The sequence below is a fragment of the Propithecus coquereli genome, unplaced genomic scaffold (genome assembly GCF_000956105.1).
Source record: "Propithecus coquereli isolate 6110/MARCELLA unplaced genomic scaffold, Pcoq_1.0 Scaffold775, whole genome shotgun sequence".
Taxonomy (NCBI): Eukaryota; Metazoa; Chordata; class Mammalia; order Primates; family Indriidae; genus Propithecus; species Propithecus coquereli.
Genome location: NW_012153896.1, coordinates 434,365 through 456,099, shown reverse-complemented (window position 1 = coordinate 456,099; position 21,735 = coordinate 434,365). Strand labels below are relative to the sequence as shown.

The following is a 21,735-nucleotide window of genomic DNA, read 5'->3' as shown; positions in this document are numbered from 1 at the left end:
AGGTAGCTACTGGGTCTGGAGAGAGGAGGTAATTAATCAGCAAGTATTGATTGTGATGAGGTGGGTATAGAGACGGCTGCAGCTGCCTTCTAGGAGTTTGCTGTCAGGTCCTTTCTGGGTAATGATATGTGTTAATTCTACACTTTTACCTTCTCCAGACTCTTGCCCTCTGCAGAGGAGGAGGGGAAGGCTGGGGGGTGGCTGCAGGGACAGGATGGCAGAATAAGTCCTCGCTCCTGGCCTGGCATATCAGTAGGCTCTGTTCACCCCTCACAGCTATCTTCTAGCTGGTCTCAGCCTGTTCCTCCTGGATCAGGCCAATGCTCAGCCTGAGTCTCTTGCCACATGGACGATGGCAAGGAGAGAGGTGTGTTTGTTCTGTCACGTGAGCTGCACAAACAGCTTCCTCAGCATTTTTATTAATAATTCAGCTTGTAGCCAAGGGGGTGGGGGTAGGGGAACAGGAGCTGTGGGGAGGCAGAACTGTGGAGACAGTGCCAGGTAGAGGCCAGAGGGGAACCCAGGAGCTCGGCCTCCTAGCCGTGGCCTAGCAACAGAGCTGGGCAGCCTCAGGGGCCCTGCCTGGGAGGGTACAGGCCTAGCAGCTGCTCCTGAGGGACAGAATGTCCCTCCCTGCTCCATGTCCCTCCCTGAAGCTGACCCAGGACACCTGGCCCTGAGGATGATGCCAGATTGGAAACAGGCCTGAGGGGGTCCACGGCATGCAGCGCTGGCAGTCCTTGGGGAACCAGGTGCTGCCAGCGTTTCCTGCCACGTCATGGAACCCAGGACACAGGGACCACGAACGTCACGGAATGAGAGGGCCTCTCTGGGCCCCCTTCCATGGGGGCTGGGAGGGGAGAAGCTGAACACCAGAGGCCCAGGCCCTCCCCCGTGAAAGACAGGACCTGAGGGCAGGGCAGGGGTGATTCACAGCCTCTGATTTCCTTTCTCAAGGGACCTGCACACTCCTGTAGATTCCATTTCCTCCCTCTGCCCAGTTCTCTGGGAGTGCTCAGAAGATAGTTGGCTTGGCTCTCATTGATGCTCCAGCGGGAGAAAGTAGCCTTCAAATGCAGCAGAATGGCTCCAGGTTAGACATCTGGAAGAACTTTCCTGGCAGGCAAAACATGGGAATGGGAAGTATGTGGTATCTCTGTTAAGGATAAACAATAATAATAATAATGGTAACATCAATATCTCTCATCCAAGTACTAACCAAGCCGGACCCTGCTTAGCTTCCGAGATCAGACAAGACTGGGCGCGTTCAGGGTGGTATGGCCGTAGACAGCATTCAATATCTATAAAGTATAAATTATATACTCCAAGTATGGTCTTAAGTGATTTAATTGTTTCATCATGGTTAACCTCACAACAGTCAAGGGAAATTGGTGTTATTATTATCCCCATTGTACGGATGAGGACACTGAGACCCAGAGGATTCCGCTCAGGGTAAACACAGCTATGAATGGCAGAGCCACATAAATCTGTATACTTTCCTTTTTCCGATGACTCTGCATCCCCTATACAAAGTGACGGAGGCCCAAAGAAACGGTGTCTTCCAAGTTTTTCCCATGTCAATGATGCAGGCAGCAAATAAAAAACCACCCAAAATTCCCAATGCCCTAGAACCTCAGTTTGTGCAACTGTATCTCATTGGGTTTATCTTGTATGTCTGAGGGACCATCCAGCTCTGACATTCTGGAACAATGGCTGTCTGATGCCTGCTGGGAGTGAATGAGACTGAGATTTTTATTTTTGTAAGGGATAGTCTGTAAGCTCTCAGATGGGAGCAAGCACTGGGTCTCCTCGTGAATCTCACAGTGGTTGGCAAAAGGCTGGGAGTCACCACCAAGGGTTACTTGGGGTCCTCTTTCCAGCTCCCTGGGCTGCTAGCTCTGGGCCTTTAGCTCGCTGGGTCAGTTCCTTCTCCTCTAGAGGGCTTGCCTTCACCTTCTGACACCTAGAGGAGTGGTGGCCCCAGCCATCTCTCAAGATGTCCTCTCCATCAACTCTGAAAAACTTAGTAATGCTGGATGCTTAGTAAAGCCCTGTGGAGTGATGAGGAATCCTGCTGTGCTTCTCCCGGCTCTCAGGTTGATGGGGGAGGGCTCTGGGGTGGGGAGATTCCTGAACAGGGAGCCTCTTTTTGTGCCCATCCATGTGGGGGTAGGGGCTAGGGGAGTGGGGGTGAGGGGATGGAAGGGGTAGGGGTGAGGAGAGGTGGGAGGGGCAACAAGCCAGAGTTGGAGACCCTGTAGTCCCAGCCTGTTGACTTGACTTTCTGGGGTTCGCCAGGCCCAAAAGAGAGGATAGCTCTCCGATTCTCGCTGCATGTGGGTGAGGATGGCTGCAGGGCGTGTGAAATAGAATGGTCCTGGACCAGAGGGTGAGGGTTCAGATTTCCGGCCACTGAGAAATTGTTGGCCTTAACCTACAGATGCCTTTTTTCCATCCATTTTTAATTAGAACATGCAATCCCAGGAAATCTGTTCTCCACTGGAACAGTCTTCACGGAGGTTTGCTTGGGGAATTTCCTTATCTGTTTCGCAACCGGAAAAGCTGTGGGTGGAGGTGATGTGTACGTGTATTGCGGGGGGATAGGTTCCATGTGAGTTCACGGGGGTGGGGGTCTGTGTGTGTGTGTGTGTGTGTGTGTGTGTGTGTGTGTGTGTGTGTGTTGAGGGAGACTTGAGACAGACGTTTGTCCCTGTGGGTGCTGCCTGCCTGCTGCGCTGCGGGCAGGTGGAGGTGTGGCTGGGCGTGAACCGCGCAGTATAAAGCTAGTTAAGTGGATTTCTGCGGGTGGAAGTAGGAATCCTTGTCTCCAGAAAGCCCAGCTCACGCTGGCGTTCTTAGCGGAGGGGAGGGCAGGATGCTGCCACAGGCCCCGGGATTTTGCCCTCCTGTCTTCAGTGCAGGGTAGGGGCAGGACCTGTACTGTGGGAAGTTTTAGTGTCTGTGTCTCTTTGTGTGGGAGCCATGTTTGTGTGCCTGTGTGTGTGTGGGCGGGAGGGAGGGGGGATTAGGTATGTAGGTGGGGAGGTGTATGCAGGGAGGTCTCTGTACCTGATACCACCAGTGGTTCAGTTCCAGGCCTTTAAAGTATTTGAGAGACAGGTCTCTTCTCCCCCCTGCCGGAATCAAATAGTTCCAATGCTGTAGAGAAAGGAGTAGCGGACGGAGGGGAAGAGGGGCTAAGACAGCCCCAGGGTTAGAAGGGGAAGGAGGGATTGCCTTCCTCCCCACTGAGGCACTGGGGTCAAAGAAAAGAGAGGGCCAGAGGAGGAGCGGTTGCTGGAGAGGGATGAGCAAAGGCTGAAAGGTCTGTTTTCTTCTTTTGTGGGGCTGGGTTAAGTGGGGAGGGTCACTAGACCTATCTCCCCACAAGGGCAGGGATCCTAGCCCTTTGGGTTCCAGCTGTGTGCGAGCTCAGGGAATGACCAGAGTGGCGGACCCAGGCTCAGCTCTGGCGAAAACTCCACTCCTGGTTTTTGCACGCACCAGCCCGTCTTCCCGGGACCGCCGCGGTGTGGAGTCCGGAGCTGACGCCCTCGAGCCGCCACCAAGCGGAAAACCCGGAGTGGATCTCCAGGCCTTTTGGAACGGAGCCAAAGGGCCCTCGGAGGAGGTGGCCGGCTCGGCGGCCCTGTTTCGTGCGAGGCCGCTGCCCAGGGGCGCACGGGCGGGGTTGGTCGTGCAGTGCGGCGGGACCCGCAGGCTCGAAGAGCCCCGCCGCGGCTCTCGGCGGCCCTCCCTACGGGTCTGCGAGCGGGCGGGGCGCGGGGCGGCGGCCGTGCCCTCGGGGCGGCTCCGGGCGCGGCGGGCGCGGGCTGCAGTGCGACGCGCGGCCGGCAGCGGGCGGCAGCGGGCGCAGGCGGCGGCCCTGGCAGCGGCGCTCGGCGGCTGGCGGGCGGCGCCGGCGGTGCCCCGGGCGCGCTCACACACGCGCTCACACACACACATACACACGGCCTCGTACACACTCACACACGCTCCGGCGCGCACACGCGGCGCGCAGGCCGGAGGGAGGAGGCTCGGCGCGGCTCGGCGGCGGCGGCAGCGTGCTCCGCGGGCGGGCGGGAGGGCTGGCGGGCGGCCCCCGCTCCCCGGCTCCGCGGCTCAGTGCAGCCCGCGCGGCCCCCGCCCTCGGACCCGCCCCCGGGGGTCGCCCGGCCCCATGTCCTGCAGCGGCGGCGAAGCAGCGCGCGGCCGCGGGCGGCTCTGAGGAGCCCCGAGGGAACCGGCGACGAGGGGACCATGTACCGGGACCCGGAGGCGGCCAGCCCAGGTAAGCGCGGCCCCGCGCGGGCTGGGGCGCCCCGCGCCGGCGGGCAGGACGGCGGCGGCGCCGGGCGCCGTCTCGGAGCCCCAGCCTGGGGCTGCTGTCGGCCCGGGGCTGCACGGACTCCCCCAGGGTCATCCCAGCCCCGGGAACGCGAGTTCGAGCGGTCCCCCGCAGTCCGGACACCGCGGGCTTTATGTCCGGGGCCGGCTTCGCAGTGTCCCCACAAGGACCTGTCCCCCCCGCCCCCAGCAGCCCAAGGACAACGTGTGTGGCGGAGCGAGGAGCCGCTGCCCCCGTGGGAGCCGGGCAGTGCCCTCAGAGGCACCCCTGGCTCCTCAGCACCAGTGCCCTGGGGGTGCCAGCCTGGGGGACCCCAGGGCGAGGATATCGGCAGCTTTTGGCCAGGGTTGTGGGCACGGGGGATCGGAGTGGCATTGGCGGTGCCAACTGTGAATTGAGAGGGTGCAGGGGGCAGGTGGGAATCTGGTGCAGCGGCAGGGCAGGGAGGCTCTGGGGGGTGGGGAACCGCAGGAGCGGTGAGGGGGAGACAGGGCCACCTGAAGGGAAAGAGCAGAGGGTGATGAGAATAGGGGTGCCAGGGGAATGCTCTCCTAGGCTTGGGGAGGGGCGAAGCAAAGAACCCCAAACTCACTCCAGTCCTGTCGGGGGAGGGAGGGGGAGGGGCCGCACTCCTTTGCATTTCTCCTTTGCCTGGGGAGTGGCCTGGGCGCCCACTGTCTGCTTGGCATCCTCCAAGCCAAAGCCGGGGGGAATCTTTCCTCCCTCCTCAGAAATTGCTCTGCCATTTCCTCCCTGGCTCCTGATGTCTCCTCACCCAGTGCCCACCTGTAGGCAGGTCCCCTGCAGCTCCTGCCCAGGCTCAGTCCCAGCTCTCATCTGCGGTGTTGCACCCCAGACCCAGCACCCCCAGTCTGCCAGTTCTGGCATCAAGGTCTCTGTTTCCGGGCTTGTTTCTGATGCTAAAAACACAAGACTCCAGCCCAGGACCTAGTTCCAGATGAACAGCCTCTGGGCCCCCTGCTGCCAGCCTCCTGGGGGTGGAGGTGCTGGGGCGGGGAGAAGGAACAGTTCTGAGACCCTCTGCAGAAGGGGCCTAGAGCCCTGAGTCTCTAGAGTGTAGTCCAGTGGGCGCTGGCTTTGCCCATTCTTGCCCCAGGCTCACATCTGCTCTTTCCCCTCTAGGGGCAGCCTCAGCCTGTCCCTGCATCCTGAAGAATGGGCACCCACCCCCATCAATTCATTGCAGCCCAGTTGATTGAGGATGACCTCCTGGGCACCAGGCAGTGCCCTCACTCAGCAGTTGGGTATAAGGATGAAAGAGACTCAGTCTCCTTCTGCGGAACCTCGCAGCCTTCTATGCATGTCCTCTAGGTGATGGCTGAAGGGGCATTGCCTTTGGAGGGTGCTCTCCTCATCCGTCTGGACCCAGATCACCTACCCTGGCATCTTCCCCCACAAGGCTGCCAGCTTATAGCACATGGACCAAGGACAGGGGCATTCTGTTGCTTGGCTCACCTTCTCAGAAGCCAGTAGCTTAGTTCAGAGACAGCTCTTGGGAATGAGGGTTGGAGAGGGGGGATGCAGTAAGGACACTCCCCTCCCCGTGCTGCTGCCAGGCTGGCAGCCTCCCCCCTGTCCCTGTTAGGCTACCGGCCTGGGACCATGCCCTCGTCCCTCTCCCTTCTCTTCCCTCCCACGCCTGGGCACCATGACATCACCACTCCTTCAAGCACTTCTGCCCTCGCCACGGAGGCCAACTTGACGTGCTTTGTATCTTCTGGGCAAAGTGTCTGGAATCCAGTGCTGCCCCTGGTGTGCTGGCAGCCCCCGACCTTCTCTCGCCACCTCCTTGAATGGGCCTCCCTGCCTGGGGTTGGGACCTGTCTTGCCCACTCCAGCTGCAGCTGCAGGGCCCAGTAGTGCTTGTGGCAGGGGCAGCTCGCACTGGGAAAGCGGCTGGTCTGAGGCTTACTTCTCTCCGGCGTAGGCACTGGGCTGGGTGGGGTCAGAAACTGGAGAGGGCAGTCTGCTTTTGATCCTCGTCCTCAGGGGCTCTCCAGAGGGTTGGCGGCCTCAGTCTGGCCTCTGTGGCCCCTGGCATACCTGCCCACCTTTTATAATCCCTATAGCTCCAGGGCAGGTTTTCCTCCCCCACAGCTCGCCCAAGGTCCCCAAGGCTCCGCTCTCCCAGCCAGGGCTCTGCGTCCCCCATTTCTGCCCCCACATCTCCCTTGGCTGGCACCAGGTGGGAGTGAGATATGCAAATTAGTTCCTGTGTAAAGGAGGCCTGTCCCTCCTCTCCCCTCTGGTCCCCTGGGGCTAGTGCCTTTTACATACACCCTGATCCCCTCATCTCTCTCCCAGGAACACCTGCGGCTCAGTCTTTTTAAAAAAGAAATCTCCTGTCCTCTACTGCTCCTCCTTGCTCCAGGCTGGTTCCAGAGGGTCCCTGTGGCACTCCCTCCCTCATCCCACTCACCCAGCAGGTCCCCACGAGGCTCTACCCACTGTTTACCTTACCTGACAGGTGCAGTTCCCTCCCAACTTGGGCCTCTAGCCCCCAGACACTTCCCTCTCTGATCTATTATGGATGAAAAAAGGGGCCGGGGGGAAACCGGGAGCCTGGTGAAGAGCGCGCCAGCCCCTCACGTGCACACCTGGGGCTCCCACTCCGCGCTCTGCCCAGCCTCCCTCAGGCACACCTGCAACCTCCCCTCTGCCCACTCCCGTAGACTCGAGGCCCCTCCCTGCCCTCAGCCTCCATCCTCTGCTCATGCTGAAGTCCCCCATCCCTCAGACTGCCTGTCCCCAGGCCAGGCAGGGCCTCAGCAGGCCTGCAGGGGTCAGCGTTGCAGTGGGCAGGCAGGACAGCAGTGGGGAGGGAGGAAAGGAGGGAGAGGTGACCTTGCCGTGAGCTAGTGAGCAAGGCCACAGAGGGAACCTCTGGGAGAGAGGTCAGGTCCTGAGGGCTGCCTACCCGGCCTCCCAGCCCTCAGGGAGCTTGTTCCTGGGGGTAACAGCCTCCATTTCTCCCACCTGTTAGTGGGCTCTGTCCCCTACAGACACTCTGCCAGGCAGGTCGTTCCTTGGAGGTGTGGGGGACAGACTCATGCATACTGTGGGTCTCCTCTCTGAAGGCAGAAGGATCCATGAGATTGTCCAGGCCAACCCTCAAGTCACTGGGCACAAGTTAGGGGCAGAGGCTGTGCAGGGAGTCAGGGCTGTGGCTGAAAGGGCAGATCAAGGGTATCTGTGAGGACCACCAGGATTAGGGACCAGGGCTGGCATGTGGGGAAGGTCCAAGGAGGCCAAACTGTCCGATCATTTCCCCGACAACCTCTCTCCCTACCTCCCTCCCTGGCCTGCACCCTGGGCTTGGGTCAGAGTCTGGGACTGAAGATCAAACGATCTCCCCACAGGCCAGGCACAGTAGGGGACCTGAGACTGGGCAGGCCTGAATACCAGGGCAGGATGGTTTCTGTGGGGCGTGGGCCAGAGTGGCCAGCACCCCCAAGCTGTAGTGTTACCATCAGAGAGGCCTCTCTTTGGCCCTGGTTTGTGCTGCTCTGTGGCCTTGGGGGGCCAGCTTGGCCAACAGGCTGGGTGCTCAAGGACTGGGGAATGGTGGGAGGGAGATAGCCCCAGAGCCTCTCCTTGATGGGGGGAGGGGCTAGAGCAGGCTGGATTGGGGTGAGAACACATAGGCCAGCAGGGGACAGGTGAGGGACAGCTGGAAGGCAGGGGAACAGGTGGGTGTCAGGTGAGCTGGGTCCTGCCTCTGGTTGACCCCAGGTTTGGGCTTAAGGGGCACTGAGGGCAAAATAGCCCCGTAGCCCTGCGGTTGCAGGATGCTGTGCAGAACGCAGAGGAGTACAGGCTCCCCTCCTCTCCCACCACTCCTGAGTTTCCGCCCCGCCCACCCCCATTCTCTCAGGGACTGTGAATCCTTATTGAATCTGATGGACCGTTTTCAATAACCGCTTCCCCCAGGGGAGCCAGACTGAGAACATCAGGGAGAGGCTGGTGAGGGGGCCACGCGGGGCAGGAGGCCCAGTCCTGAGCAAAGGACTCTCAGCTGGAGAAGGAGTTGGCTCGTTGGCCCCAGAGGCACTGAAGCATCCCAGGTGGGCACCAGCGGCCCTGCATGGAGCCAGCACCCTGCCCCATGGAGAGTGCCCAGCAGGTGGCACATGTGGCTGGTGAGGTCAGCCTGCTCTGTCAGGGCTGTGACTGGTCTGGCCAGGTGCCGGAGCCAGCCTGTGCCAGGCCTGGCCCAGGTGCCCTCCTGCCTTGCCAGGGAACCCCAGCCAGTGGTGCCAGGCAAATTGTGCCAGTTCCATGGACATGGAGGTCCCTGACCTTCCAGGCAGCAGGGCAGCCCTGCTGGGCCCTGTCCAACTTGTGTCTGGAGGGCAGGGCTTTGGTCTCACCCAGCAGAATTCCCCAAGGATTGAAACAGAGTTGGCAGACAACATGGGACCTGTGGAAGGGGCTGGACGGTGCCCAGAGCCTGTGCCTGGTATCCCAGACACAGTGGTTGGAAGGTGGGCTGGCACATCGGGCCTGCCCTTGGGGGGTCTGCAGCTTCCACCTGGAGGGGCCCCTTGGGAGAGGTGCGTGGCCTGCGGATCTGGGCTGGGAGCTGACTTGCATCGTGAGCTGGACCCCCGCAAATCAGGACGTTCGGAGAATTGATACATTCACGTGATTGAGCGGTCCGGGCTGCAGCGCGGGTGGAAGGGAGGGCGGGGCGGCAGGGGAAGCGCTGTCTATGTGTGTACCTACGTGCGTGTGCGGGCGGCAGCTGGACGGCCGTAATAGCTGTGCTCATCTCAGTGCCGTGCCCGCTGTAAACAGCAGCTAATGAGTGTATTTGTAGCGAGGTGCGTCGAGGTGCGTGGGGAGCTGTGACGGAAAGCTTTGGGGGAGGGCCCCTCCCCCGGCCCTGTATCCAGCCAGGCAGGGCCTGCGCCCTCTGGGGACCCTGCCTGCCCCCTGCCACACCCTCCCACCTGCCAGGTTCGCCACAGAGGCCTCTGTCTGCTGGGAGCAGAGCCTCACCTGGCTGTATGGTGTGCACGGGTGTGAACGTGTGGGTGTCTGTGGAAGCTTTCGTGTGCATAGATGCGAGCGTTTCCATGACTGTGTAGGTCTGTTCATGCAAGCGTATGCGTGTGTGTGTCTGGGTCTGTGTGTTTGTGACTCTGGTTCTGTGCGTGTGTGTATGCACCCCTCCCCCAGACCCTAAGAGAAGGACTGCACCCATCTTGGCAGTGACCCTGATGGTGGCAGAACCAAAGGTTCTGGTAGGGTAGGCATGTGCTGCTGGCCCTACCCCTTCAGTGTCATTCCTGGAGCGCAGGAGGCTAGGGGCTTCTGGGACCTCCCAAGGGAGAAAAGGAGGTGACTGTTCTGCCCACTGGGGGAGACAGGAGGAGAGCTCTTGCCCCAGTGGGCTCCCATGGTTGCTGCTTGCATCAGAGACTGGGGAGAACTTGGGGCCTAGAGAGCCTCTGGTTCTAGAGCCCCAGGAATGACCGGTCGGTCCTAGCTGGTTGGTGGAGTGTGCACCCTGCCCCCAGCCAGGGTAGGGTGGTGTGAGGGGTGGGAGGCTGAAGGGGCGCTGGCGTGAGGCTCTGCACGCGGGGAGCGAGGAGAGGACGTGTGGCTAATGTGTCCAATTAAATTATTTCAGACCCTGCCACGGCAGCTGCTCCCGGTGGGGCCCCAGGTACAAATTGGATCCGTCTCATTACCACGGGGTGGTGTCAGCAGGGCCAGAGAGTGGCGGCCAGCGCGGCCAGCACATTGCAGGCCCTCTCCTGCTCTGCCCGGCCTGGGCCCGGTACAGCTCCCTTGAACATTTGCTCACTCCAGCACCCCTCAGCTTCCCCAAGTCTAGCGGGTCCAGATATTGGGGTTCCCTGCACACCTCCTTGCCACACCTGATCCTGTCTCCGGCAGGCCAAGGGCCCCTCGGAGACCTCACTTCCTTTTTCCAGGAATGGGGGTTTTGTGCTTTGTAGGGGTCCAGCTTAAGGAATCCCCTCTCAGGTCACCCAATGTACCCTGTCCTCTCCCCTGGTAATAACAATAGCACAATAATAGCAAGCTTTTATTTGTGGGGCGCTCAGCATGTGCTAAGCACTGTACAGATGTGCAGTCAGGGATGGCTTGCTTAAGCTGGGGTGCTGGGGTCAAACAGCTGTCCGTTCGAATCCTGGCAGAGACACCAGCTGCTGTGTCCCTGCAGCAGGTTACTCCATCACTCTGGCCTTGGTTTCCTCTTCCGTTAAGTGCATATGACGGTTCTTACCTCCCAGGTGGTTGGAGGATGAGGTGAGATAAGGCAGGAAAAGTATTTAGCAGAGAGCCTGGCCCGTAGTAAACACTCAGCCAGTGGCAGCTGTTCACAGCATTATCCGGTACTAAGTGGTTGATGTGTGGGATGAGAGTTCCGGAAGCCCTGATGAGGACGTGCCGGCTACCTCCTTGCTGGAGGAGTTGGGGAGGGCTTCACAGAGGCAGTGTCAGTTAGTTACCGTCAGAACAGCAAGGACATGTTGCATGCTCATGTGCCAGGTGCCATTCTAAGCACATGACATGCCTTAGCTCCTCCATCCCCAGAACCATCCTGGAAGTGGGAACCGGCAGTTAGAAGTCAGTCTGGGATTCCAGACACGATGCCAGACCTAAGAGCATGAGCTTCGGGCACAGGGCCTTGGGTCTTGAAGGAAGAATAAGAGCTTGCCATGGGAGCCGGTAGAGGTGAGGCATTTGGTGAGGTGGGGAGAACACATGCAATGGCCCAACAATTTAAGGGGTCTTGGCCAGTTGAGGCAGCAGTGAGTGCTTGAGCGTGGCTGGAAGGGAGACCTTTGGGGCACTGTAGCAGGTGAGGCTGGGGAAGGTAGGCTGGGCCAGATCATGAAGGGCTTGGCATTCTCAAAGAGGAAAACTGAATTTTTTCTTTTTTTTACTTAAGGCAATGGAGGACCTTTGATAGCTTTTGAGTGGGTCTCTATAAAGAAATGTAACAACGAGGTGGTGTGGAAAGTGGGAAGCCTGGAGGCAGGCAGGTAGATGGAGCTAGAGTCTCAGACGTCAGCTCACCTGTCCCTGCCTCTGCCCAGCCCCTCCTTGATCTCCCAGCTGCACAAGGCCGAGTCCAAAGCGCCGGCACCAGGAGGTCTGCAGTGTCCAGCTGGCCCGGGGCCCTGCCCCTGGGAAGCTTGGGCGGGTAGTGGGCAGTCAAGGGGGTAGTCTGGAGTGGATAGGCGTGAATGAGCACCCCGTGGGGGCTGACCCAGGTGCCTGGCGTGTCAGAGAGAGCCTCCTGGGGAGGGATATAGGGCCAGGGTGGGCAGGCCCAGGGCCCAGCAGACACAGCTAATCCTCCTGAGGATTGGTTCCACACCCACCCCCAGCAGGCGTCAGGGCCAGGCCCTGGGGTTGGGGGTACACAGCTCACGCTCCAGCTGCCCCACCAGAGCCAATCTGTTTCCACAGCGACTAGGCAGGCCGCCCCCCTCTCTGTGCCCACGGCCCCTGGCACAGGGGCCCATTCACAGCAGGGCCTGGGTGTGTCTTCCCACTTCCCTCGGGGGTCGTCCCAGGGCAGACGCCCTCACACGGAGGCGCTGGCAGCACACACGCATGTTGGCATTTGGGTGTGTGCACACATGATGTGTATGTGTGTGTGCCCTGCAGCAGGAAGCAGAGAGGTGGGGATGGTGTGAGTTGCCCACCCATCTTAGCTGGGGACTTTTTTCCCTTTGGTGGGGGGCAGTCATGTGGGCACCAGTGAGCCTGATGCCACGATGGACTGTGGGCTCCTGCCCTGGGATCACGGCAGGAAAGCCAGCCCAGAGAATGGGTGGTCTGGAGGAATCGAAGGTCAGAGAAAGCAGCAAGGGAGAAGCTCCTAGCGTGCCTTGGGGGGTGGGGGCACCTGTTCTTTACATACATCATTTCATCTAATCTTCACAGCAGAGTCCTGCAAGGGAGATGTCATTATCGCTGTGTACAGATGGGGAAACTGAGACCCAGAGAGGTGGAGTGTCTTGCCCGGGTCACTCAGCAGAGCAGGGATAACATTTCAAGGCAGCCTCACTCCAAATCCTTGGTCTCAAGCGCTGGGCTGCACTGCCCGGTGCCTCCCGTATCCTACTAGGATCCCAGCCAGCCTGTCTCTCGGCCTGTCTCTCAGAAGGGAGCACTAGGAGTTGGTATTGGCTGCAGAGCTGGACTCAAAGGGTGTCCCCAGAGCCTCTTTTAGTGCTTGGGGTGTCCCATAAAGCCTTTGTTCTCAGGTCCCTGGAGGAGAGGGGAGTCTCCCTCCCACCCTGCCTCCCTTCTTTCTCTATGGCAAGGTGGAGGGATTCTCTCTCTTCAGGGGAGGCTGTGAGAAGGGGAGGAACCCCTCACTCCCTGCTTGGCACCTGCCAGCCCTGGAGGAGCCTGATGAATCGTCTGCGTGCCCCCCCCAACCTCATTCCTCCCTCTCCAGCCCCCGCCTGGTTGGGGAGGTGCGAAGGGAGCGATTTCACAGCCTGTCAGCTGAGGCCTAAAAATACCCAGGACTCTGAGATGCTTGGGCAGGGGGAGGAGAGAGCAGGGACCAGGGGATAGGGTGGTGGGGGGTGCGATGGCATCTTGGCCAGAGGAGCCCTGGTGGCACCACAGTCCTTCTTGGGAGTGATGGGCAGACCCTCTGTCCCCAGGGTCTCCATCTCTCCTCATATCTGGCAATGACAAAGAGAGGCTGGTGTCTCTAAGGTCTTGAGAGCTCAGCTCTGGCACTCAGACCTAAGGGAGGGCTTGGTCCCAGACAGGAACCATGGACCCCAGGCCCCCGCAGAGCCTTTAGCCGATGCCTCTTTCTCCCTCTCCACCCCCAGGCTGGCTGGCATCTCTGGGCTGTGGGAGCCAGGCTGTGCCTGAGCCTGCTTCCTTCCTGGAGAAGGTGCCTGCTTCTGTTAGGGGAGAGGCGTGAGGCAGGCAGTGTGGATGGGGTGCCGGCAGGTGCGGGATGTGACGTGCCAGCCACCCAGGCGCTAGAGGGGAGCAGAGGAAGAAGGGGTGTGGTGGCCCACGTCACTGCCACATGGCTGTGCACTGTGGCACACAGCCCCCGTGAGTCAACCGGTGCCCAGAGAGCGGGACACGTGTGTATGTGTGTGCACGGACCGGCTGAGTTGGCTTATTCTTGGTGCTGGAATGCTTGCGGACATGTGTGACCCACTCTGGCTATTCCAGGTAGAAACTGGGTGAGAGCACGGAGTGGGCATGGGAGCACGAGCAAACACATGTCACTTCGTATAGATGCGTGACCGTGTGTGCTTCCCATGTGGAAACATGATGGCATGTGTGTCTGCGCAGAGGACGTGGGCACACTTCTCTGGGGCCCCAACCCGGGGCCGAGAGGGTCCTTAGGGAAGTAGTGCACAGTGGCAGCCGGAGCACGGGGGCTCTGGATCAGAAGTGAAAAGGCTCAAATCCCAGACCTGCCATGTGCTGATTTGCTTTGTGACCTTGGGCAACTGACTTAACCTTTCAGTGCGTCATTTCCCATCTGTAAAATGGGGATAGGAATAGCGCTGATGTGGAGCTGCTGGGAGAATTTGATGAGTTAATATCTGTAAGTCGCCTAGAACTGTGCCCGTCACAGAGTTAGCACGATGCGCGTAGTAGCTCTTATTTCATCTGGTCCTACCCTTTGGTGGTACCAGCGGGAGCACCAGTACCAAAGACCAGAGAGGGCAAATGACCTGCCCAAAGTCACACAGTAAGTTAGTGGCAGAGCCAGGACTGGAACCTAGACTCCAGTGCCTTAAGACAGGGCTCGTTCAAGTCTAGGACCTCATGGGCTAACCCCGCTTTGGGCCACAAGAAACCTCTACAGGAGAGGACTGTAGTCCCGTTGCCATCTGGGCTCTGATTCTACCAGGGCCGGGTTGGGATCTCGGGAACTCCTCAGATAATGCCATGTCAGAGGGGTTCTCAGGGCAGTGGCCTCAAAATGGCCTGAGTTAGAACTGTGCCACTGGTCCGCTCTATGGACTTGGCCAAGTCTCTCAACCCCCTCGAGTCTCAGTGTCTTCCCTGTAATGGAATAACAGTGACACATACTTTATGGGGTGGTCGTGGGGATCAAATGAGATCCCGCATGTGATGTCTTCAGTGTTTGGCACACTGTACCTGGTAAGTGCTCAGTCATGTTAGCTGCAGTTATAACTCTTGCGGAGCCCTCCCACCCAGTGCTCCGTAAATGGTGACTTCCTTTGCTTCCCGTCTAGCCTCGTCCACCCTTGCTCCCCTCCACTTGCCACCCCACACTCCACAGGGCTTTGATCACGGATTGACTTGCTGGCAGCCAAGACCTGTCTTTGTCTCCTGTTGTTGCCCTTTGCCTAGGAGGGAACAGGACCCCCCCTTCCCTTGCCCCCCGGGATTTAGCCCCTGAGCCCTCTGCATCTGGCCTCATCACTCACTTGCTATATGACCTTGGACAAGCACTATTTCCTCTCTGGCCTTGGTCCTCCCTCTGAGAAGTGGAGAGGCTGGACCACACAGCCCCAGAAGCTCCTGGTCATGTTACTGTGTGACCTAGGAGGGCCCCTGGCTCAGCCCGATGGAGCGGGTGGCAGGTTGGCAGGGAGGGAGATGGGCTGGCTGCCCCGGGTGAGCGGAGCATCTGGGGCCTGAGCCGGCTGGTGGCCTGACATCTTGCCCGCCGGCACCTGTGGCTGCGTAGGAGGGTGTGCAGGCCCGGCTGGCTGGGCACTGACATTGGGGGAGGCTCAAGGACAATGACGTAGAGAGAGCCCTTCTTGGGGCCCTGGGAGCTGCCACTCCAAGCCGTCCTCCCCTGCTCTCCTCCCTCTTCTCCCCGGGGTTTTCCTTCAGCAATTCCTCCTTTCTCCCTGTCCTTCCTCTCTCCTTCCTCTTCCTGGAGTTTCCCAGTATCCCTCTCTGCCTCTTCCCCTTCTGTAATCTTGACCGTTTGCTGGGATACCTTCTTCCTCTCTCTCCCTCTGCAGAGGGGAGATCCCTGCCCCCTCCTCTGCCTTTCTGGTTCCTGAGATTTCTCCTTTCTTCCTTTGATGTGTCCCCATTTTTGCAGATCTTCCTGGCTCCCTCTGCTGCTCTGGAGCCCAGGTCTCTCTCTTACTCTGCATGGACATGTCTAGGCTCCTTCTAGCTTCTTGTCCCCCAGCTATCTCCCATGTCAGAGTCCCTCCCTCCCCAGCGTCCCTGCCTCCCTTCGTCCAGTTCCTGGGAGCTCTTTGCTCCTCCACCAGCACCCCCTGCCCTGATGGGACCATGACCCAGGCAGTTTCTGTGGCCGGTGCTGCTACCCAGTACCTCCACAACCCCCCACCTCTGTGAGTTGAGAAAGGGGTCAGCCCAGGGCCCAGGGACTGGCAGCCTTGCCTCCTAATTAGCAGGAGGTAATTGCCTGGAAAAGAATTTTCATTTAGAATGAGACTCTGAGACTCCAAGTTAAAGCTGAGCCAGCTGATAGCCCCTGAGGACCAGGGTTGGGGGGTGGGAAGCAGCTCAGGTCAGGGCCTCAGGAAGCCCTTTGGGAGATGAAGGCCCCTAGGACTCCCTGCCTGGCTTACACCCACGACCCCAGCCTTGGAGAATTGGGAAGTGAGCACTGGACTGGGAGTCCCACCAACTTCACCTGAGTTCTGGCTCCCCTGCTCACTCTGTGACTTGGGGTGAGCCACTTAGTCCATTGAGCCTTAGTCTTTTTTTATACATTTTTTTTTTTTTTTTTTTTTTTTGAGACAGAGTCTCACTCTCTTGGCTGGGGCGAGTGCCGTGGCGTCAGCCTAGCTCACAGCAACCTCAAACTCCTGGGCTCAAGCAATCCTCCTGCCTCAGCCTCCTGAGTAGCTGGGACCACAGGCACGCACCACCATGCCCGGCTAATTTTTTTTCTACATATATTTTTAGCTGTCCAATTAATTTCTTTCCATTTTTTGGTAGAGACGGGGTCTCGCTCTTGCTCAGGTTGGTCTCGAACTCCTGAGCTCAGAACGATCCGCCCGCCTCGGCCTCCCAGAGTGCTAGGATTACAGGCGTGAGCCACCGCGCCCGGCCGAGCCTTAGTCTTTTCTGCTGTCAAATCAGAAGAGGGCCACCCCTGGCCACCTCACCCCTCGGGATCATGAGGGTCGGTTTGGACAGTGCCTATGAAAGCACTTAGCAGGCTGTAAAGTGCTGCAGAGCGTGAGGTGTTGCTCTGTTCCTCCATGTGGGTTTCAACTGAGAGGTGAGAATGGTGGAGGGGTGGGGTAGCCTTGGAGGTACCTGAGGCTTGGTGAGGACCCCAGAACACAGAACGGTGGCGAGGTGGATTCAGCTGAGCAGCAAGATTAAGGGCAGACACGCTATTTCCCTGCCAGTCTCAACACTCGCCAGCTGCGCCACTCTGAGTGGTCACATCACCTCTCTGAGCCCTACATTCCTCATCTGTAGGATGCTGAGCACGATATTCCCTCCCAGGGGGCTTGTGAGACTAAGTGAGATGGTGTTTGCAGGGCTCTTAGCACAATGCTTGGCATATAGTAAGTGCTCAGTAAATGATACTAGCTGTATCTACTGTAATTAAAGGCTATTACCATGACTCCCTGACTGGATCCAGAGAAGCTGTGATTTTGGATGCTGTCTTCAGGTGGTTTTATTTGTTTTTGGAAGGAGGGGAATCTCTACACTCGGTGAGGCTAATATCAAGCAGTCCCTAGAAACACCAAGCAGATCTGCTTTTCAAAGAGCCCTCACCTGTAGGGTGGGGAAGAGGAATGGGCCACAGTTGTGGCTTTCTCCCCTAACTCCTGGGCTTTTCCCAGGGAGGCTGTGGACAAGGTTCTTGTTTGGGTGGGTGTGAGGTATGGGGCCTTTGCCCTGGGGGAGGCGTGTTATAGGCCTTTGCGTCTGTCTTGGTGGGACTGGCCCTGCGGGAGGAAAGGTTGGTATTTGTTTAAACAAGTCTACCCCACCCACCTTGGAGGAGGGAGTCGGAAGTTTTGCCTGCCCAGGTCTGGCCAGCTGGGTTGAGCCTATGCTGTGACCTGGGCAGCATGGCGCCCCAAGGCGGCCAGGGCACTGTTGGGCAATGCTGCAGGCTCGGAGCACCTGATCGCCCCAGGAGCGGTGAGGGAGTGGCGGGGGCCAGACCTTCTGCCAATTGTTCCCGCCAGCCCCGCGACTCCGCTGGGGACCTTCTGTGTGCCTGCTCTGTGCACGGTGTCCGCGCCAGCCACCAGGAGGCAGTGCAGCCGGCTCCCCTTGAGGGAATGGGGTGTGGTATTAGCGGGGAGGTTCTTTTTGTCCCAAGCCTGGCTGATGACTGGGTCCTCAGCACCTGAGGACCTAACTCGGGCAAAGGAGGCTCTTGAGGTCGGCTGGTTGCTTCCATGGCTTCAGCTGCAGGTTGACTGGGGAGGAATTGGCAGAGGAAGATGGGGCCACTGCCATCTACTGTGAAAAGGTTCCAGTCTCTTGGGACCTGCTCGCCAGGAGCAATGCAAAGGGCAGCCTGGAGGAGGCTCAGCCCCAGGACCGAGTTCTTTTTCAGCACCAAGGACAGGGGTGGGTGCCGCTGAGGGCGGTTTCAGCACAGTAGTCAGCGCCCAGGGGCGGGGCATTCGTGCCTCCGTTCTAATATCTGTGGTGTAAATGACACCCCAAAATATGATAGAGTGGCACCTCCAAGAGGGAATCTCAGACCCTGTATTCCAACAATGTGGCTTAGGACCAGAGAGTTGAGTGAGTAACCTAAGGTCACACAACCAGTGAGTGGCAAAACTGGGATTCATGTTTTTAACTTTTTTTCAATTCTTTTTTTTTATAGGGGCCATGCTAATCTTCTCTATATTGTTCCAATTTTTAGTATATGTGCTGCGGAAGCAAGCGCCAAAACTGGATTCAGATCCGCAGTGGTCTCCCTCCATCCCTCTCTCCCACATCTGGATTCCCACTGGTTATCCTTGTTCTTCTTAAACATCTCTGGAAGCTGCTTCACGTTATGTTGCATCCCCGAGAGCCGCTGAGCTGGTGCAGATTAAGTGCACTCCCTTCCCCTCCCCCACCAAATGCCCTTGCCAAGGATTTGAACCCCAGCATGGAAGTAGTCAAGTCCCTGTGGCCTTCATGGCTCTAAGCCTCAGGCGGGCAGGTGTCGGTCCAGCACACATACCGGGCCTCTAAGGAGGCCTGTGACTGGGGAAGGTAGAGTTGAGTCATCATCAACAGGAACTCTTAAGTGCTCTAAGATCCTCGAACAAAACACAGCACACAGTTCCAACCCCAGCTTCTTTGCAGCCGTGTATTATTAATAACAATAAGATGCTGATTTAGACCAAGGCACAACAATGCATTATTCATAGGAGTAACTAGTGGTCAAGGCCTGCACTTAATCATCACACGTCCCTGATCCTGCCTCTGCCCCACACTCCTGGCTGAGAGGCCCTTTATCCGAGCTCCTCCTCCTTGCTCGGGCTTCTGCTGCTCTGATGGACGTGATCGTTTCGTGGCTGCTCAGGTGGCTTATCAACTTTGGGATCAAGATGGGTCGGGAGTGTGGCAGGTTCGGGGCTAACTCCTGGCTAGAAACCCTTCAGCCTGGCTCCCTGCTCAGAGCCCACACCTGGCCCTGTCCATCCCGAAAGCCTTTGACCCTAATGACTTCTGGCTCAGCAGCTCCCTGGGCTGTACAGATGGCCTGTCTCCCCCTACCCCTCTTTTGAGGTTGAAGACCAAAGCCAGAGGCACCAGGCCTCCCTAAGCCAGGCATTGTGGGAGGGGGGGTCACAGGGCAGAAGATACCATCACCTCCATTAAATTCGACAATGGATGTGAACCCTCAGTAAACTGTGGAGCACTCTGTAAACTGTCCCGCCCTGTACAAACGTGAGCCGTTATTACCAAGGCCACGCTCTTTGCGCAGAGAGAGCAGAGGCAGGGAAGGCGTGGACGAGGCACTCGCGGCTCGCCGGGCCTTGCTCCCGGATGAGGAGTCGGAGTGCTTGTGGATCCTGACATGTCCCCGTCCAATTTCTCGCTGGAACGGCTCCTGGCCCATCCGGATAATCCTTCATTCGCTGTTTACTCACTTGGCATCTCCTCTGAATTCTAAACCGTCTGCATCCAGCCGGCCTCTGCGGCCCCTGCCAGCGCGCTCTCCCTGGCTCACTCACGCATTATCTGTTTTTATTACAGTCAAGGTTGAGGAAGCTTGCTCGTGCTAAGCCCCTGTTTTCGGCTACTTGTAACTTTCCAAAACAATTCCCCTGGGCTTCCTCTTTTGCCAGCCTAGTTCCCGCCCAGGGTGAGGCCTGAGGGGTTGCTACCACCTCTGCTGCTTTCTGAAGGACGCTCAGAGAGAATGCCCGGAGGGCGTGGCAAAGGGGCAAGGCCAAGGCCCAGCTCTCCTGGGGAGTGAGTGCCAGGCTCTCTTCCCTCCTTTTTCTTTTTTCCTTCTTCCCGTCTTTCTCATTTTCTTTTTCCTCTTGCCAGGGAAGAGCTGGCCCTGTTCCCAACCAAGGCGGGTGGCCTGGAAGCGGAAGCTTTCGAGTGGAAAGAGGGCAGAAAATTCTGCACGAAGGCCAGACTTGGAGCTCTGCCTGGCTGTCCGGGGTCAGGGTCTATCTCTTTGGTTTTCTGTTCTTTTCTCCCCAAACCTGCCTATTTCTGGCTTTCTTGTGTGAGTTGTTGCGGGGAGGAAGGGAGGCAGGGTATGCTCCCAAAATGTCTCCCTTTGTGGCCAGATTGCCCTGGGGCTGGTAAACACTGCCCACTTACAAAGGCCCTCCCATCTTCCCCCATTTCCACCTGTTCAGCGTGCACGTGGAGGGTGCTTCCTATGGAAACCTAGGACTCCATTTTTCACTGTTTTCCACTTTGAACTTCATCCTGAAGCCCCCGAAGGATAGGGGTCGGGGAGGCGCTGGGGCTTGATATGTGATACAGAATCAGGTGGCAGGAGGCGGGCTCAGGCTGGGAACCTGCTGGCAGATGTGGCCCAACCACCCCCGACAGCACTCTGCTTTGTCTCCAGGGGTGCACTCTGCTGCACCCTAATCCGTACCAGAGACAGGGCCCTGGGCAAGTCCTCGGGCCACCCCATCCTCCTCTTCTTCACACTCCCAGCCTGTCCAGCCCCAGGTGCCCAACCCACAACCCTTTCTGGAACCCTTGGGTGGGCTGGGCCTCTGTCTACTGAGGGTGCTTTACTGAGGCCGATGTCTGGGCCAGTGGACGAGTAGGAGCCCCAGGAAGGGGTGTGTACATCCCAGGGGTCTCCAAAGTGCTTGGGGTAACTTGGGCATGGCTCTACTTGGTAAAATTCTTGGGAAAGCTGGAGGCCTTTCCCTGGCTGTTCTTTATTTTGTTTCACTCAGTTTCTTTCTTCTCTTCCCTCCATTGTTGCAGTGACTTGTTTGTTTCAAAGCATAGCTTCCCTAGGGTGGAACAAGAGTGAGAGCCACAGGGTTGTCCTGGCTTTACCTCCCTTCTTCGGTGTGCTCTTGGGCAAACATTTAACCCTTCTGAGCCTCAGTTTCCCTCTTTGTAAATTGTGTAAGAGTATTTACCTTCAGAGGGTGGTGAATGTGGACACGAGTCAGTGCCGAGCATGTGTTGGTTACGATGAGTAAAGGCACTTGGTAAGGACTGCAAAGGTCGGGGATCTGGGGTTGCCTGCAAGAGCCCCCAGGAGGGGGAGCAGTCTCGGTCGGGAGGGATTGGGGGTGATGGGATAACTCTGGAAGGGCTAGGTTTGTCACCGTCAGGGAGTGTAAGAGCAAGTGAACTCTCGGGGAAAGAGCCTGTGTGCTCTTTAGATTTCCAGTGGCTTCTCTGATCTGTGACCTGGGCTGCAGGCTGTGGGAGACCCTGGGCAATGGGGAGACAGGATATCACCTCACTGGACATACTTGAGGGACAGGTGTACCCCCAAGAAAAGGGGACTGGAGAGAGGGTCAAGTTTGGAGAAGGAAGAAACTGCAGTGAATGCCTATCATTGGGGAGGGCTTCTTGGAGGAGGTGGGCTTACCTGGGGCCTTCAGTAGTTTCATGAATTTGTTTAACAACTACTTATCTGGCGTCTTCTGTGTACCAGACCTTGGGCTTCAGAGATGAGTCTCAGCCCCCCAGATGCTCCTAGTGGGCGTAAGACATAGAAAGAGCTAATTATTAACCCAAAATGGTGAATTGTCATAGTTAGTTACCAGGGAGGCAGAAAGGATTGTGGGAGGGAATGAAGATCATCTTTGTCAGTGCGCCTTGAAGATAGAGAAGGAAAGGCATTTCAGGCAGAGGGAACAGCTTATGCAAAGCCTCATGGGTGTGAAGGGGTCGACCTGCTTGTGGGAAGGAGGAAAGCTGGGTGTGACTAGGTTGTGCAGCGTCGC

The 21,735-nt window shown here is 58.2% G+C and overlaps 1 protein-coding gene across 1 annotated transcript in view; it reads left to right on the top strand.

The window, feature by feature from the left end:
* Positions 1–3,439: 3,439 nt before the first annotated feature.
* SYT7 (synaptotagmin VII) overlaps positions 3,440–21,735 on the top strand; it is a 66,449-nt gene continuing 48,153 nt past the window's right edge. Inside the window, exons 1-2 of the mRNA XM_012662695.1 lie at positions 3,440–3,656; positions 4,127–4,291. Coding sequence (XP_012518149.1) covers positions 3,440–3,656; positions 4,127–4,291 — 382 coding nt within the window. The remainder of the gene's footprint in view (positions 3,657–4,126; positions 4,292–21,735) is intronic.